Source organism: Apodemus sylvaticus, chromosome 5 (genome assembly GCF_947179515.1).
Source record: "Apodemus sylvaticus chromosome 5, mApoSyl1.1, whole genome shotgun sequence".
NCBI classification, from domain to species: domain Eukaryota; kingdom Metazoa; phylum Chordata; class Mammalia; order Rodentia; family Muridae; genus Apodemus; species Apodemus sylvaticus.
In genome coordinates this window covers 98,575,042-98,593,911 of record NC_067476.1, presented here as the reverse complement: position 1 = coordinate 98,593,911, position 18,870 = coordinate 98,575,042, and the positions used below count along the sequence as shown (strand labels likewise).

Genomic DNA, 18,870 nt, shown 5'->3' with positions numbered 1-18,870 from the left:
GCTGGTAGTAAGGCACCCTCTCTGCTCCTTTCCATTCTGTTTGTCATTTGTATTTAAAGAGCCTCCTTCTTTGCTTCAGAACACTTAAAAAGGCAAAGTTTCTCATGCCTGCACCATATACCTTCTAGGTATTTTAGAAGATGTAGCCTCGTTTCTACTTCTAAGCAGTTAGGCGTTCCTAACTCGCTTCCTGGCCACAGGAATCCCAGAGTTTAGAGGAGTAAGTGGAAGGAAGATATTTGCTTAAGGCAAGGATTGGAGGTTTCTCTCAGGCTGAGTGTGAGGAAAAGGGATCCGGAAAGGACAAGACAGGGGTGGGGGGAGGGAAGAGGGTAAATAGAGGTAAGGGAGGGAGGTTTGGAGGAGGGAAGGTGGGAGAGAGGGAAGGGGCAAGAGAAGTAGGGCGGGAAGGAGGTAGGAAAAGGGAAGGAGAGAAGGGGGAGAAAGAGAAAAGGTGAATGGGAATGAATGCAGCAGCCTAGTGATGAGCCACCTAGCAGGGTCAACTGTCTTGGTCTAGGTCTCCTATAATCTCTGCTCACACCACTGAGCGTTTATAAGTACAGGAAGAAGCGTAGAGCTACGGTTTAGCACCACTGGCTTACTTGAATGTGGGTTTTCTAGGAAGCTTTCCTATTCCCACTTTGACACTTGTCTACAAATTGTGTGTGTGTGTGTGTGTGTGTGTGTGTGTGTGTGTGTTTGGTGGGAGTTCTGGGAATAAATATGGTTAACTGAGGAAGAGAAAATGGACAGGCACGTTGGTTGTAGACTGCAGACAGAGACGATCCCTTGGAGACCTAGATCCCCCCCCCCCACCTCCCCGGAGCCAAGAGCACGTGTTCACCGGTGTCCTTTACAAAAAAGAAAAAAAATCCTCTGTCCCCTGCCGTGCTGTCCTATCCCTTAGAAGCCTTCTTCTCACACGGGCTTCCAGGCCTTTAAACCTTAAACTTAAGATGTGCTGTGCTAGCCAGGAATCCCAGTGACTTGTTTCTTTCCAGCAAACTTCCTAATTGATAAGCCCCTTCAAAACACCACCCGCAGAGACCGTGCGACTTGTCAACATTTTTTTAAACAGCGCTAAAATGCTCAACAAAGGGAGAAGATGAGTGTGAGCCACTCGATCAGGACTGGAAAGCCTTCGTGTCCGGACTGCAATCTAGTTACAACTGTCCGGTGCGGGGGTCCCCTGTTTGCATTGGAAACTGTAGAAAGACTAGGAAGGGGGGGAGGAACTGGAAATAGTATACAAAGCGCAAAAGTGACAAGAGATAGAGGAAGAGGAAAAGGAAAAGGAAGCGAGGAAGGGCGTGGGAAGGGGAAACTGACAGCACCACAGTGCACCAAGTATTTGGAGCCCCGCCAGATAGCGCTAGAGGGCTACTTATTGAAACCCGTTCTTTCCGCGCCATAGGGAAACAGCTAAAATTGGAAGAAATCAAACAGGGCAAAAGCAAAATGCAACAATTCCATTCTATCTAATTTTTTTTTAACTTTCGGTTAATTTGATCGTATTTCCAGGGAGAAAAGTCTATGATAGAACACCAAGGGGTGAAAAGGGAAAAACCACTAAATAAAAATAAACACAAAGCAAGCAAGCAAACAAACAAAAAACAGCCAGTAAGGTGGTGGTAGTAGTGGTGTGAGGACAGGGCCCCTTCCCTCTGTGGACATCATCTAGAAAGAGCACAGACCGAGGTAAGAGGTAAGGAAGCTAGCAGAATTCTTTTTATTGTAACTTTTCAGCTATACTGCCGAGAAGGTCAAAAACAGTTCACAAGGATGAGCGGAGGTTTACGGAGAAGAGATGTTTTAAAAGTAATAAATGGCTCCAAGGGCTGGAGTGTGGGACAAACACGTTAATAGAAATGCCAAATAAAATATATATCAAAAATTCCAACTGTCAGCCAGCAGGACCAGGGCAGAAGACAGCCCAAGTCCTGAGCCTTTGTCCCAATAACACAAGGCTCAGGACTGTTTCTGCAGGGCCACAGCACCCTTGGAGAACAATTTACAGACACCCGGGGAAGCCTGGAGAAAGGGGAAGGACTTTAAAAACTCACTCTCCTTTAGAACTCAAAGGAAAGTAGTGCAGATGGAAATGGGAAACTGGGGAGCAGAGGAGGACAGAGAGAGAGAAAGGGCAAATGGAGCTTGTGGTTTTTGAGGTGCCCTCCCCCTTTCTAGATTCACTAATTCAAGGAAATAAATGTCCTTTTTTCCTAATGATACTTTATTTTTAAGTATCAACTTTGTTTGGCAAAAATCCTGGCATTTCCTGTGTCTAGCCTCCCATGTTAGCATGAGCTTTCTTTTGACCCAGTGAAACCCCTCTTAAATCAAAGGAGTAAGTTATCTTTCATTAAATTGGGGAACAGAACCTCCCAAATTCAAACTTAATCTCAGCTTCTTTCTTAAATCAAACTCTCCTTGATACGAAATATTCCAAATCAAAACATTAACTAAAGTTACAAACAAGATTAAGGCTGGATTTACTCGCTCTGGTAATAAAGCACCAATTGTTCTAACTGTTGTAAAGAAGACAAAAGGGATTTAAATCTGGTGATTTTAATACACAGATTAACACTTCAGGACTGCACAGTTCTGAGGAATTTGGAGTTATCAGTGCAGAGGATCTGGATATGGGGGGGGGGCATATAAAAAGAACAGCCACAATTACCACCTCAAGGAGGCTGAACAAGTTCAGCTAAAATAAAGTTCGAGTTTATAAATGCTACTTCAAATTAACTCTCCTCCCAAAAGCCAATGCCGCTAGACTACAGAACTGGGGAGGGGGGGGCTTACATTATTCCCTTAAATCCTTAATGTTACCTATAGTAACATTCCATAAGGGATCAAAAGAAGAAAGGGAGAAATAGAAAGGAGTGCTTTTCAGAAGTCTAGGGGATGCTTCAATAAGAAAGGGGTGATTAAAAACAGACTCTTAAATTTGAGAGGCCCAATTCTCTTTCTCATTCACCCCCCTCAGTACCTCCCTTTCACCTCCTTTTTAATTCAATGTTCCCACCCCCCACTCCAGAGCTAAGTAGCTGATTTAAGATTGTGAAGAAATAGGTTTTACCAACCATATTTGTTCTGGGGGCACTTGTAAAACTCGATTTGTGGAGAGTCTTTAGCCTTCCAATTGTCTTTGAATTGTTTTTACTGAAACAGATCTTTTGCAGTTAATGAGTCCCCACACAGCTGGACAGCTCCTCACGGACACTGAGAACTCTAACCCCAAAATGACCCCAATTTGACACCGCAAGATGAAATTTTACCGCCTGTTAAAACCATTTCCAGCCTGGGCAGAAGGAGCTGACTGTTGACTGAGGTGTGCGTGGTGCCTGTGACCCCCATCTCTTGTTTGTCTCTGGGGCTGCCCCACCTATTTCCCTTCACCTCAAATGTGGGAGAGTAAATGGATCCATGAAGGGTGAGGAATGTGAAGCTCTGAAAGCAAGGTGTCTACACAGAGGGAAAAGAGAACTGTGGACACCTCGCCGCTGTGCGAGCGAAGGCTTCTACCAGACGCAGGAATCGAGAGTGGGGGAAGGAAGCAGTCCCTAGTGAAACTTCATGCAACCTATGCTGTTGCCTATAAAACACCCACACGTTGTTGATGATCACAACTTGTGATATCACAGGAATCAGGACAGATACCTGGAATCAACTCCAACTTGTTCCCCTGTGCAATGCACAGCAGTGGTAGTTTTAAAAATAGCATTTAGACTAAGAGTTTCACCAATATCATGCATCTGTGTAACACATCTTTTCAGTTACTAGGAAAGCAGCATCTCTTTTTAGATAAAGCAAATTTTAAAAGCCAAAAAACCTTCACGGCATGCTATTTTCAACCACCCCACACTTCTTAACTCTGAAAGGCTCCCTAAAAATTATTGCTTTTCTCTTTGAGAATTTCTTAAAATGTCCTTCCTATTGCCCCCTGCATCTAACCAGATTGCCCTCTTGTTTGCTTTAATGCCTTTGCCAAAATGTATAAGAAGTTACATGGTGAAGGAGAGGAAGAGGCTCAAGTTCAAACTCCTGCACTGTCCACAGTATAAAGCAGAGTTCGCATTTTCTTTATAAAATCCCAAATTACCACCCTTAATCAAGCCATTATTTCCTTAACGATTACTTTAGAATATAGAAATAATCAATCTGGATTTTTACTGAGGGAGAAACTTTATTAATGCTGTTTTTTTTCCCTTAATGCTAAAGAAGTTTTACTAAATAAAGGCTACCGACAATATCAACAAGGGGGACAGAGTGGGGGCATAGCATAGCTGTGTGGGAAAACAAGCTAAGCATGCTTAGAGAAAGATGCAGAGGTTTCTCATGAAGTTGTTCTTGACAAAAGAAGCATTTATCTCGGAAACTGGTGTTCCTTTGAAAAAGAAACTTCTAACTGGCATTTATTTAACCAGGATTTTTAAAATAGCAAAAATCTTACCGGCTATATTAAATAGCCAATGTTGAAATTAAGAACAATTAGAGGGGTCAAAACTGAATGTAAACTCTGCCAACCGCGCTGGGCCGACGACTTGAATCCAGTGCCATCCACAACTCTGTGAAGCAGAAAACGGTCTACAGCCAGGCTAAATATTCTCTCATATTCTGTGCCCGTCTCTCCTTTCTCTGTGTCTGTCTCTGTGTGCCTCCCCTCCCTCCCTCTCTTCCTCTCTTTCCTTCTCTTTTACCCTAGGAGGATAAACTGAGGTTTAACTACAACTCCCTCCCAATAAAATTCTGGAGGCCAACTTTTCCTTTTCTTTTTACTTACCTTTTCTTATCTGGCGTGGAGTAAGTCAACATCAAATGAGACGGGTATTTGTAATCTTGAAGTTCTTCTAGGGAGGAAAAAGTGGTGGGGGCGGGGGGAGGGAACCCTACAGTCCTTCGGGTTCCAGATGGGTCCACCGTCTTAGGCTTGAAGCCGGACAGAAAGAGTGAGGGAAACCCTTGGCTGGATGCTCATCCCAGAAGGTCCCCGAGCCCGCCGTCCCAGCTTTGGCCACTGGAGCCAAACCCGCACGGGCCGCAGCCCCTCTCCCAGCGCGCTCTCCCTGCTCTGCCAGCCCCTCCACACTGTCTTTATATGTGAGGGCCGATTTCCCGCAGACAGCATTGTTATGATGGCTCATTTAATCAAACTGTTTAATTGCTCTGGTAATCACTATCATCATCACAGGTGCTCAATCATTCATCATTTTTGGAGGGCTTTATTGACCTCCGGAGCTCATTCACCAGCCCTAGGAAAACGAGGCCAAATTTCCTCAGACTCCGCATGGAGTCTCGGCATGCGGTAGTTTTTGCTAGCTTGGGATGTTCAGAAGCTTGGGAGGAAACCAGGAATATGCTAAAGGGGAGAAAACCTCTCTCTCTCTCTCTCTCTCTCTCTCTCTCTCTCTCTCTCTCACACACACACACACACACACCACTTTACTATACGTAACCACTCCCATCCACCACCGCCCCCATGAAAAAGTCCAGTCAAAGGCACCCTTGCAGGAGACGCTGCTTTCTGTTACAGGATGGTTCAGAGTTGGGGAGGAAGGCCGTAGTTGAACAGCAGACCCTTACTCTGTTTCTATTCTCTGGGCCTGAGGCCAGGAACCCAGAGCGAGGGTGAGAATTTGGGGAGAGGGCGCGCTCCCGGTGCGTGGCTGGGTCGTGCTGCCAGCTGCCTGGTGGCGGCAGGGTGAACCCGGCTACGCGCGCCGGGTGACCAAAGCTCCGCCCCCAGCTCTCGTCTCCCGGTGATTGACGCGCAGCCGCGGGGAACCAGCAGCGCGGAGGTAAAGCCAGCTGGAACTCCGGCCAAGGATTGGGCGGGACCCCGGCCAGAACTAGTTTCTACCAAAACCTTGTCCGGTATTTACCTTTCTAACCCTACTCGCCTCCTTTTCCTTTTGGAAAAACTTCTTTAGGAGCCAGTCCCATCGTCCCCATCCAGCGAAATCCGCCCGGTGTAATTAAGCCGGCCTTTAGCCCTCCTTACAACCGCTGCGCCCAGGGCAACCACAACAAAGCTGGGTAGCCAAAGCCAGCCACTCCTCACAAGCATCTTCTGTCTCGCATGCTTTTAATCTTTCTCCTCCAGTGCTTCCTAGATCCAAGATTCACTTTAGAGGCGCACACCGGTCGCGCGCTCGCGCCCGCGCGCGCGCGCAAACACACACACACACACACACACACACACACACACACACACTTGTCTACATCGGTAAACAACAAACAACTCCCGCTCCACTAACTCCTACCCCAAAAACTCCCGCCCTACTAACTCTCATCCTGCTTTCTCCCTGCAGATTGCGCCCAGGACCCCTAGACTCTCCACGGTGGTCCACACTGTCTGCAGCGCACCGAGGGACTATGTTCGGAGTTCAGCTGCTCGCATCTTATACTAGACAAAAATGAATATTGACAACAAGGGCTCCGCATCTGCACGAGAAAGAAAGTACCACTTAACAACAACAACAAATCGTAGCCCGGCGGTGGTGCAGTCGGCGGAGTTTGCAGCTCTAGGTTGTTAGTGGCAGAGTTCGGGACCTAGTAATCCGCCGGCAGAGGAAAGGCGCCGCGGAATTAAAACGAACAAAAGCTAGAGCGCCATGCCAAACATCCCCAACGCGGCCCAGTTAGGCAGGAGCCAAGAGGAGTGGTGGGGAAATAAACGAGAAGTAAGTTTAAAATAAAAAGATCTGAGGCTGTACCGTACTTTCCCTGTGTCTTTCTGCAGTTTTCCTGTCTGCTCTCTCCCTGTCCTCTCTTCCTTCGCCCTCTCCAATCACGCGGATTCTCTCTCTCTCTCTCTCTCTCTCTCTCTCTCTCTCTCTCTCTCTCTCTCTCTCTCTCTCTCTCTCTCTCTCTCTCTCTCTCGGTCTCTCCTGTCGCTCTCCCTCCTTCCCTTCCTTCCCTCCCTTCCCCCTTTCCCCCTCCCTCCTCCCTCCTCCCTCCCCTCTTCCTCTCCCTCCCGCGTCGTCCCCCTGGAGAAGCAGGCTTGCTGATTTGCTCCGGTCCTCTCCGCTCCAGCCTCCCCTCCCCCAGCACCCCCCCCCCCCGGCCGTCCGACCGCACTCGCTGCATATCAGAGGCTCCGCGCTGCGCGCTCCTCCTCGCTCCAGCTCCCCACTCCCGGGATGTGTCTCCGCCGTAGGACGGGCTATGGCCACCACGACTTCCGGGTTCCGTCATTTCGTTCTCCCGCCGCCGACCCGCGCCGCCAAACTGAGGCTCTACTATAAGCCCGGCTGCAGCCAACCTGCCAACACCTACTGACACTCACTCCTCTCCCAGAGAGAGAAAGAGAGCGCGAGAGAGCGAGCGCGAGTGAGAGCGAGCGCGAAAGAGAGAGAGGGAAAGACAAAATACCTACCAGAGGGGGGGGAGGAAGTCCAATTTTTGCAAACTATTCATTTTTTTCTTGGTTTTCTCCTTGCTTTCTTTGAACAATACTTTAAAAAGAGAGGATCATATTAGAGCTATTTTGGGGGGCAAAACTAAAAGAGGGGGGAGGGGGGAGGAAAATTTCAAGAAGCAGAAACCCCTCGCGGAGTTTTACTGGAAGAAAAAAAACGGGTCTGAAAGATTGCTCCTCTTCATCATCATCAACCATCATTCATTCACTACCTTGACATTCCGGGCTTTGATTGACAGCTGGAGTGGCAAAAAGCCATGAAACTCGACAGTTCGGTTACATGTGGGCTGCTGACTGGCCGCTCGTAACCTTCAGTTCGGGGGCTTGACAATTTTTTTCTTTTCCTTTTCTTTCTTTTCTTTTTTTTTTTTTTTCAACTGAGAGGAAAAGAAGAGAAAGAGGGGTAAAGGAGGACCGAAGAGGAGGAGGAGGGGAGGGGGGAGGAGGAGGTGGAGGAGGAGGAGGAGGAAGATCAGGAGGAGGAGGAGGAAGAAGAGAAAAAAAAGAGAAAAAGAAGAAATATCACTGAAAAAAATTCTTCGTTTTCTTGACTGGGCTTTCCCCAACCCCCTAAAAATAACATTGGAAAATTGGGAGAAGTCTCCTTGGTTTGGACAAAAAGGACTCTTCAACCTAGCTCACTTTCTTATCCGGACTGGGATATTAAATATACGACACATCCAGGAGTTTATTGGAGCGCAGACTGATGGCTCAAAGGGTAGGTTTAAATCTCCAACACTTACCTAGATATAAATCCTCTCCTACAGGGCCCTGCCCCATGCCTCCTCTCTCTTTGAGCTGGCTGCTGCTGCTTTGCTTGATGATGATGGCGGCCAGTATTTTAAAAAATAGTAGCAAAATTATTCACCGGCTTCTTTCCCCCCTGTGCCTCTGCGTGTGTGAGAGTGTGTGTGCGTGCGTGTGTGCGTGTCTGGGCGCGCGTGTCCCAGCGTTGTGCGAGCGGGCGGGCGACGAGTGCGTGTGAGTGGTGATGTGTGTGTATGTGTGTGTATGTGTGTGTGTGTGTGTGCGTGTGTGTGTGTATACTTGTGTGCAATTGTTACACGCTTTCGCCTCGCTCCAGCTTTTACCCCGGCAGCGCGATTCCCCGGGTTCTCCTGCCGCCGCCGCTGCGCCTCTTTCGCCGCTGCTCGCACGGCTCCGGGCGGGCGCGGGCTGCGTAGGAGCCGCCGGCGTGGGGCCGCGCTGCCTAGACTATCCCCGGCTGCTTGTTTTGTCTCTGAAATTGACAAGGACGCAGGGAATCCGCTGCTAAATAATGTTTCTGGTAACTTTCACGTTATTCCTCCCCACCCTCTGCTCCCAGCCCCCGGGGAGGCACCGACCCTACTCTTCCCTGGTTCTCGCCGTTCTCGGCCTGATTATTAGCGTTTTTCTTCTCTTTATTTTGTTTCATTTCGCCCTTTGATTTATTGGATCTCCTGGAGGAGGCGAAGGGGGGTAAGGGGTGGGATCCGGGGCTTCCTCCTCTTGCTAACTCCACTTCTCCCTGGCTTGGCTCGCTGGGGTTCTGCAGCCTCCTGCGAGAGTGGGGCCTCCCTGTGCCCTCCCCTCCCGCCCCGGCATCCCCGGCCTCTCCGCCTGATCTGCCTTCCCTGGATGCTGCTCTCGGCTCAGACTTTAATTTTAAAATTTACGACATCCTCTCCCAACTTTCAAATCTGTTGTTTCTGCTGGTTTGGTTTGTAGTGTGTTTAACTTGTGTCCGGTACTTTTCTTTTTTCTGACTTTGTTTTTATTTCTCTCTCTCTCTCTCTCTCTCTCTCTCTCTCTCTCTCTCTCTCTCTCTCTCTCGTCCTCCTTTACACCCCTCTATTTCTGTCCTATTCCCACTCCTCTGTTCCCTCTTTTCTTTCCTCCGGGTTTCTTTGCTTTCCTGCCTCTGCCCCCTGGGCTCTTTACTCTCCCGTGCCACCGCCCCCTCCTCTTGCGGGACTCTGACAGTACGATGAGCTGCCCCATTACGGCGGGATGGACGGAGTAGGGGTTCCCGCTTCCATGTACGGAGACCCTCACGCGCCGCGGCCGATCCCCCCGGTTCACCACCTAAACCACGGGCCGCCGCTCCACGCCACGCAGCACTACGGCGCGCACGCCCCGCACCCCAATGTCATGCCAGCCAGCATGGGATCTGCTGTCAACGACGCCTTGAAAAGAGACAAGGACGCGATCTACGGGTAAACCGATCCCCCGACCCAGCTTACTGTGTGTGAGTGTGTGTGAGTGCGTGTGCTTGTCTCCGGTGGTGATGGTGGTTGTGGTGATGGTGGTGGTGGTGGTGGTGGTGGTGGTGTTAGCGTGGACCAGGGAGGCTAAGTGAGGACTTAATTCTGCATGAGGAGACTGCTTGCAGTAGAGAAAGACAAGGGAGGGAGTCTGCTCTTGAGTCAAAGACCAGAAAAATAGAACCTTCTCTTCTCCCTTGGTTTGGCCTCTCCACAGTCCTGTGTAAGGTCTGAGCCTTTAAGTCTTGCCGGCCGGGCCTTCTCCCCAAGGACAAGATTCCTGGCCAAAAGGCGCAGGGCTGGTTGTCTCGGGCTGCCAACAGAGGCCTTGATTAAGAGGAAAGTTTTCTGCAGCCGAGAAGAAACTTCCAGTTCCCCTTTTTTCCTTTCTCTCACTCTTTCTTTCTTTCTTTCTTTCTTTCTTTCTTTCTTTCTTTCTTTCTTTCTTTCTTTCTTTCTTTCTTTCTTTCTTTCTCTCTTTCTTTCTTTTTCTCCCTCCCCTCCCCTTTCTGCTTCCTACTGTGGGCCTGGGAGTCACTAAACGCTGCTTGAGCTGGAATCAGGGCAGCTTCTGTCGGCCAGGAAGTCCTAATCACTCACTTCTTAATTCTCTGTAAATAAAGGGGGCAGACCTTGAAGTGCAGCGGGGTGGAAGAGACTGCCGCTTGCACACACAGCCGTTCTTGGGAGTCAGGGAAATGGCTGGAAATTATTTTATATTCGAGAGATTAGGGAGGGGTGGGCAAGCACAGTCCAAGCGAGTACTAGCCGGGCTCTTCCGGCTGAGGGTAGGTGGGGAAGGCGGCGGGATGCCGAGGGGAGGGGACAGTGGGTAAACAGCAACTGAGCCTAAAGCCTGAGGCCTCTAGCATCCTGAGGTGTAGCTAAGCCGCCCGGAGGAACACAAAGGGCGTACGCGCCCCGCACACACATTTCCAAGTTTTGTAACGCGATTTATTTATTCTTGTGAGCTGCAGAGCTGGGAGAAATGTGGTCTTTCGAAGGAAGCGCTTTCTTGTTTAACATTATTATTATTTTGGCCTTACTACCGGAGCTTTACTGGAAGCAGAGCAAACAAGTTTATAAAGCAAAGGGTGGAGAGATGAGACGAATACCTTCTTAAAATCGTGAAATGTCTCTCCGGTGTGGATGTAGGTGAAGCCCTCCGCCTGGTCTGAAACGCCCGTGAGATCAATTCAGATTGAGGTTTGGGGGGAGGGCACCAAATAGTGCTCCCTGTCCTGGTTTGTGTGGCAGGCGTCTCTGGAGTTAGGAGTGGGGTCTGGATCTACTCCGAGCTCTAAATTGCCTGGCCTTTTTGCTTATTTCATTACTTCCCAACTGAGTATATGTTTACTTGGCGGGCTAAAGTGGCCGGGGGCTTCTCAGAACTGATCTGAAAAGACCTGTGAACCCAGGGAAAAGGCCAGGCTGTTTCCTTTCTGTTTGTGGCCCAGACTCGGCTGATTGAGGGTGTAGTGTGTTGCGTGCTTGTTGTATTAAAGAAGGAATGCAAACCCTCCAAACTTGTTGATTACAGTTCTTGCTCCTTCCCCTCTGCACCCCGTCTCCGTGCGTGTGTCTCTGCGTGGCGCTGCCCGTTAGGCACCCGTTGTTTCCTCTGTTAGCGCTGGTCTTTGAGAAGTGCGAGCTGGCGACCTGCACTCCCCGGGAACCCGGAGTGGCCGGCGGAGACGTCTGTTCCTCTGATTCCTTCAACGAGGACATCGCGGTCTTCGCCAAGCAGGTCCAACCTTCTTGACCCGCTCACCCCCACCCCCCAGCAGCCTTTCAATCCCCCTCACCCCCTTCCTCCGAGTTGACTTGAAAGAGGAGGAAAAGACAAGACACCCGATCTGTTTCTCTGGCCCACTCGGCGCCCTGCACCTCCTCCCCATCCCTCAGCCCGGAGGCGAATTGGAAAGGGAGATAAATATGGGTGTTTGTTTTCCCCCCCAGCCAGGAATACGGGGGCTCGACCCTCGAATTAAAGTTGACCTGCTCCTAATCTGGGGCTTGGCCTTTTCCCCGCCTGCAGCTACTTGAACAAGAATTGGGGAGAGGGGCTGGGAGGGACCTGGGAGTGCCCGGGAGGAAAGGAAGCAGGGCGCCTGGCAGTGAGGTCTACACGGGCACCGAGGTGCTGGAAGTAGGGAGACCCAGCCTCTGGCCCGGCTGCAGAAGCCGGTAGTGGGGATTTGTGAGCTGCCTTGCTAACCCCGCTACAACTGGAGTAGAATATGGCTCTCCCCACAGGCTCAGGACCTAAAAGGCCCTGCTGTTTCTCCACCGACCCCACTCACTTCAGACACCAATCTGTTTCTTGAATTTTAACAAAGCCCCTGTACATTCTTCTGCCCCTGCCCTTCCAGAGTACCCGATCCCACAATCCAGATTAGTGGCCGACAGGGTTTTCCTGTTTTTAAATGGGCTGAAGATTCATTCTGACTTTCCCCACTTTCTATAGGTTCGCGCCGAAAAGCCTCTTTTTTCTTCAAATCCAGAGCTGGATAATTTGGTAAGGCTCAATGTTTCTTGCTTCTCCCCAGCCTCGGGCCCCGTCCCAAGCTCAGGGTCACCCATTTGTTCCTGGAGCTCCAGAGCCCTCCTAGGGAAACACAGGGGAAGAGACCTACTTAGAGCCCCTGCTGGGAATGCGAGCCAGGGGCGGTATAGACCTCAGGGGACAAGACGCCCACCGAGGCAGCAGCGGGCGCCGCGGCGCCGAGCCGAGTAGGGATGCTTCCCAGGTCTCGGCCTCGAGAGTAAGCGGCGAGAAGGGAGTGATTTCCTCTGCGGGCCGGGGCAGGCAGTGGAGCCCCTGGCCACAGCCCTGAAGGAAGTAACTGCTCCTGCAGCGGAGGGCGGGCTAGGAGTGGGTTGGGGGTGAGGGGCTCTCCTGCGCAGGCCACTTTTAGGTGCAATTCTTTTGCTAATTTGCAGGATTTCAATATTAAAAGTACTTAAATCCCCTTTTCAAAGGCCCTGCCTCTCCATTCATCTGGAGTATTTCCTTCTGAGGAGGCTTGCTCTGAATCTGCTGTTCTAAAAAAGCCTTTCTGTCCAAAGAAATGACTTCTCTTCTCTTCTCTTCTCTTCTCTTCTCTTCTCTTCTCTTCTCTTCTCTTCTCTTCTCTCTCTTTCTCTCTCCTCCTCCTCCTCCTCCTCCCCCCCCCACCTCCTCCTCCTCCTCTAATTTGACCTGAGGTGGAGGGTAGGAGGAGACAGTAAAAGAGGAATGGGGTGGAGTAAGACCTGGTGGGAGAATGCAAGTTTTTACCAACAGAACACTGTGGGGGTGGGGTGGGGGAATTCTCACTAACGCTGACCCATATACTAATTCCCACCACTGTAGCCAATGAGGCAGAGATGATCAGTAATAATTTGGTTTTCTTATTTCTTGGTGTGTGAATTTTGCCTGGCCACCTGCTGGTTTCTTCTTTCTTTGCCCAATTTCCTCAGCACACTGCCCTTCACACACACACACACACACAAACTTGCATATGTAAGAACCCTAACTATCCTCTTAAATTTTCCTTTCAGATGATACAAGCAATACAAGTACTAAGGTTTCATCTTCTGGAGTTAGAAAAGGTAAGCAGGAAGCAACAGCCTGCATTTTGATTCTCTCAACTAGTTGATTGGATGCTACAAGCTTCCAGGGTGAGGGATTACACATCTGGAGTATTTTTTATTTCCCTCCTTTACAGACTTCTCAACCCAGGGGCTCAGAGGATATGGGAATCAGGGCAACCCTGGCTTTTAAAGCCCCCACCCCAGGCACTCAGGATTATTTGAAGTACAGCAAGAGCCATTTGTGTTGCTGGACACAATGTCTACTTGTGTCTCTATTAGCTTAGCTAATCACGGGCCCAGAGGTCTTGCTGGGTGCAAGCAGAAAGAAGACTCCTCTCTGCATTTCTCCAGGAAACATACACAATGAAATCACAAATGTCCCCAATTCTAGTTTTCAAATGCTTCTGAGTTACTATCAAATCACACTTTCATCTCTGCTCTCCCAGTCTGAAACCAGTTACTTCCAGTTTAGTTTCTTTCTTGTAACTTGTTGCTCAGGGGAGTCTCTGGAGGATAATATCTATTGCCACAGTTGCCTTATTGTTTCCTTGCCTTCAACTCTTACACCCTTTAATTAGAGTTATTTTAGAAGATATCACATTGTTGCTCTCTACAAATGTAACCTTGCAACCTGATATTCTTCCTCTTTAAAAAAAAATGAAACATATAAAGACAACCTGAGCTGAGCACTCGCCATGACCCTCCTCCTAGGTCCACGAACTGTGTGATAACTTCTGCCACCGGTACATTAGCTGTTTGAAGGGGAAAATGCCCATTGACCTCGTGATTGATGAGAGAGACGGAAGCTCCAAGTCAGATCATGAAGAACTTTCAGGCTCCTCCACAAATCTCGCCGACCACGTAAGTCTGCAGAGCCCGTGGAGTTCTCTGAAGGCCACTGGGCAAAGCATTTTTCTAAAACCTTGTGGTACTGAGTTTTGTTTTTAAATCGTTTTAGTTGCTTTTGGAGTTATCGCTCCCTTTCTTGATACAAGTGGCATGGCCTTTCTTTTGATTTCCCCTTTCTTGGACCCTGTCCTTATTTATGGTGAGAGTCTAAGAACCAGGGAGTTGATAGAATGATTTGTGCTCTTCATGTGTGAAGTTGCTTGAACCTGGTGGCTTGGGAGTTAGTAAATTCTCTTTTGGCATGACGGTCTCGGACTTTTCTGGGTTCCTTCTGTGTATAATCAAGGCATAGCAAGAGATAGTAAGAGACAAGACAGTTAGCTGGAGAGGAAGGAATGGAGAGAGAGAGAAGGAGAAATCAAGAAAGGGGGGGGGGGGGTATTTCTCTCCCAGAGAAGACAACCCTGAGAATTCCTGGCAATTTTGCCTTGCACTGAATGAACACATTACAAGTCTCAGGACTTTTTGCTCATAGAAACTTATTGTCAGAATATGGTCTTATTGCCAAGTGCCTGAAGCATCTCTATAATAAAAGACAGCAACCTTGATGGACCAATTTTTAACACTGTATTACAGAGAGCTGAAGGGAATTAAGACTGAGTTACCATAGGTTAGTGTTTGAGCTTTAACACTGTAACAGTTGGTGACTGAGGATGGAGAGTGTGGAAGATGCCCGTGGATGTCAAGCCAGGGAAGGAGATTTCTATTCTGTTCTCATTCTTATTTTGGAACTGATCTAGTGACTCTGATGGGGTGTGGGGGAAGCATATGTAGTGATACTCGAAATCTGAGGAAGAAGCAAAGAGAGGAAGGATTGCAGCTGGCAGGGATGAAGGGGAAGGCAAGAGTGATGAGGTTAAAGGGTGGGTGTGAATGGCAGTGTATTTTGGGGAACTTATGCCGGGAAGTGGGGGACAGGGTATCTATATATTCATTTGAACTCACAACCTAAATGACATAGGCCAGTGTCTGGGTAATTTCATGTCTTAAATATTAATTTAACACCCCATAGAAGTTAAACAGGCATTGAGATTTGAAGGCAGTTTGCATTTCCGCACCCCCCCCCCCAAATTCCTGGGGTCTGAAGAGGAATGAACTGAGCTACCTGAGGAATAATAGCTTTTCTCTGAGTTTTCTTCTTCCTCTACTAAAACTTTGAAAAGAAGCAGCCATTGATTTTTAAAGATTAGCCTTTGTACTACACGAGACAACAACCGAAAAGTTCAAGATAGTGAAAGAGAACCATCACCTAGGATGCCCAGTTCTGAAATGAAATAAGTGTGCTGCTCATATACCTGTCCTTATCCTTACCTGTTTCCAGACCAATGCAGGAAGTGATCTGGGAGCAGCCTTGTACCTTGCTTGTATTAAGTGAAATCAAAAAGGTGTGGCAGTCATCGAAATTTTCTTTGCTTCTCTGTGTCTCAAAAGTGTGTGTCCGTCCTTGTGGTTCAATAGGCATGTTAGCTTCATAAATATTGCTTTATTTTTGTTCTTTACTTATTTCCCTCCCTTTCTGTGTCTGAGTTTGTATGTATTTGCATTTTGGGGGTGGAGATAAAGAGGGATGTATTTACAAGGCTTGGAGCATAAGGAGTCCCTGGGTCTTTCTACATTGGAAGCTTATCTCGTCTTATTTTGTGTGGTCGTGGCTACTTGGTTCTCGACAGCAATTTCTTGATAATGCTTTTTCTGGTGGATGTATGGAATTAGAATGTGCTGATGTATGTAGAAGAAATAAGATACATGAGTTGGTTTAGAGTTTTGGCTGATATACAATGCCAATTTGTGAAGATGTCGTAATATTTAAATACAGACTCAGATAGAAGGTGGTACCTAAGAGAATAGTGCTTGAATAATTTAACAATCGTCATCTTTGGATAAAAGAGTCAACTGTAGCATTTGTTGCTACCCTTTCAAGCCCCCAATCAAGTAAATATGACAACTGATTTATTTTGAATCCGTGAGGGCTTGCCACCTCATTGGGCGTCATAATTTAAAGCCTTTTATTTCCTAGAGATCTGAACTACAGCATTTTTGCTTTAACCCCCTGCTATTTGTTTTGAAACGAAGCAATAATTTGTTCCACCAGCACACGGGGTAGGAAATGGAGAGGCCTGCCCGATGCTTGTGTTTCTTGTGGGACAAGAGAGAAAGCCTTGAAGGCTCCGTAGTGTTTAGGTACCACAGGCAATATTGACTGCATTTGTTGCTAGTGCACCCTCTTCTACAAAGGGCATCCACCTAAGGCTTTTCACCCTTTCCTACAAACTTGTCATCCCTCGACCCCTCAGTCACCAGAGAAGGAAAAGACCGCAGAACTCCTACCTGAAAGTGATGTGAGGGGACATTTTCAGCATATAAATGTGTCCAATTTGAGTCATCAGGTTTATTTTTTTTTCATTTGCTTTGATATGCATATTTAATGCCTTGCCCCAGGCTGCATCTCATTTGCTGCGCGCTAGTGCAGGGGTGATGATCAGCCACTTCAGAAGGACCCAGACAGTGTGTTGTTTTCTCTGTTTTATCTGTTGGCCCACTATTCTGATCTACTGAGCTACCTCGTGGTTTTATTTGCACTTGAAATGCCGTGAGCAGTTCAACTTATTGGCTATGAATAATGACAGCTAAAAAGAAGTGTAGGTTCATTTATTGTGTGCCAAGGTTTCTCTTGTGGAGGTGACAGTTTGTGACAGCTGTTTGACACCCCAAAAACACATACACCTCTATCCTTATTAAGTGGTATCAAGCTACAGTGTGTGTGTGTGTGTGTGTGTGTGTGTGTGTGTGTGTGTAAGAGGGAGCAGGCAAGGAAAAAGAGGGAAAGAAAATATATGAAAGACTAACTTTGTAGTTCTGTGCGCTGAAAAGCAACGAAAGACCTATCAAGGGCAAGATATTAAGCGCCAGTATAGTTTTCTGCTCTTTTATTAAAATACTTGAAAATAGAAATGAATAAAGGTTGTTAAACACATAAGTATCCTCAAATCTAGTGTTCTCAGTAGACTTTTAAGAATGGCTTTTATGTACTGTTACCGGGTAAGCTGTGCTAATTCCACATTCTGTAATGTCACATAAGTGTTCCGATACAATATAGATGCATTAAAAGAACACCCATAATGGTCTTGCATTCTCTTTTTTACGTTCTGTGAGGATACTGGGTTTGTTCATTTATTATTAACAAACATGATGTGCATAATGATGAGGGGAAGTTTGGAACCAAAGAGAAAATAAGATGTACAACTTTGACTGCTAGACTGTGTTAGCTAAATTCTTGAGGGATGCTTATTTTTTAATAATGGGATGTATTTTTATCTGATTCTCTTATTATGGCATAAGAATAGTAGTTGCAGGTAGCAAATGGCTCTGATAGTGTTCTTCAAAATCCTGTTGAGGGAAAAAGAAATGACAATCGAAGGAAAATCAACTGTGTTTTCCAGCTGCAGCTTATGTTAAGTTTCCCAGACAAACAAATTTATCATGTTTTAAAACAAACATGTCATGAAAGCATTTTTTTAAAGTTTCAACTTGGACACTGTCATAAAAAAATAATTATGTTTTTCCTAGACTGTTATAGTACTAAAAAAATAGGTAATATCCTATTTTTATATTTTTATATAATTTGAAATCAACTTTTAAAATCTAGTACCGACAAATAAGTGTCAGCATAATATTTATGCATAAAAATATTATATATCTTTAGATCAGGTTTACATGACCAAAATATGCTTGTTTGAAATATATTCTCCAAGCTACACTTGTTGGTAATGCTTATGAGTACATGATTATGGTATTCCTACTAATAGTACCAAACAGCTATAATTTTTTCTTTGAAAGAATTAAGTAAAAATATAGTTATGTGGATTAATATGAATTGGCAGGTATCTTGAAATTGATTGTTTTCTGGTAACATCATAACCAAATGACATTTTATTTTCATTTCTGTGCTGACGTTTATATGAACATATGCTGCTATTATTTTGCATTTCTGGATATGTCAAGTATATTTATGCTGATACAGTTTTAAAAAAATGGTTTAGGTCAGAGGAGAGAATTACCAGAATCTCTCTTTTGACAGAAAATAGTCAAGTGCTGGTAGATAAATTCCATTATCACCTAACAAAGTAGGAAGCGATGCCCGTGAGGATGAGTTGGAGCTTGAGTGCTTGGTTTGTTGAAGATGGAGAAAGAATAGTGAGATTTAGTATTACAGGAGTAATTTCTTTTGTCTGTTCATTTCTCACACTGAAGTGTTACACTAGGTGTTAGGCAGTGCCAGATCCAAAGCTTCTGTGATTCAGCTTCAGAAAGTTTAAGATGGGAGCTCATTGTCCCATCTTAAAGACCCTGATGGAGGACAGCACTTTCTGTTCATTGTTGTTGCTGATGTTTTTGCTTGTTGGAGGCTTCCATGTTTATTTCTTATCAAGAACGTTTACATCATTTCAGTTACTTAAGTTGTGCAGTTGGCATGTGTCTTCAGTGTTACTGTGGTGAAACGGAACCTAGGCACACTTGGCACCACACAGACATTCAGAATGCTCTGAGAAGACTTGCTGTTGTTTGATTTCATTGTGTTGGTTGTTGATTTACTAACTGGTCTATGAAATATCCCGGCACACTTAAAAATCATAGAAAGCATCTTATACCACGCATTGTAGTAGCAAATGTGTTTCTGTCTTCTTTGAGAGTCCACCAATCTATGGAGTGATC

The 18,870-nt window shown here is 46.8% G+C and overlaps 1 protein-coding gene across 9 annotated transcripts in view; it reads left to right on the top strand.

The window, feature by feature from the left end:
- The first annotated feature begins 5,713 nt into the window (after positions 1-5,713).
- The window catches only part of Meis2 (Meis homeobox 2), a 205,140-nt gene continuing 191,983 nt past the window's right edge, over positions 5,714-18,870 (top strand). For 4 of the 9 annotated variants that reach the window (XM_052183199.1, XM_052183197.1, XM_052183204.1 and 1 more), the window contains exons 1-6: positions 7,909-8,144; positions 9,392-9,624; positions 11,278-11,419; positions 12,140-12,190; positions 13,216-13,266; positions 13,960-14,109. In XM_052183199.1, the coding sequence (XP_052039159.1) occupies positions 8,133-8,144; positions 9,392-9,624; positions 11,278-11,419; positions 12,140-12,190; positions 13,216-13,266; positions 13,960-14,109 (639 nt within the window). In that variant the 5' untranslated portion in view covers positions 7,909-8,132. Of the gene's footprint in view, positions 5,881-6,317; positions 6,690-7,908; positions 8,145-8,258; positions 8,715-9,391; positions 9,625-11,277; positions 11,420-12,139; positions 12,191-13,215; positions 13,267-13,959; positions 14,110-18,870 lie in introns of those variants that run through there. The other 5 variants (XM_052183206.1, XM_052183198.1, XM_052183200.1 and 2 more) reach the window with 5 other exon arrangements.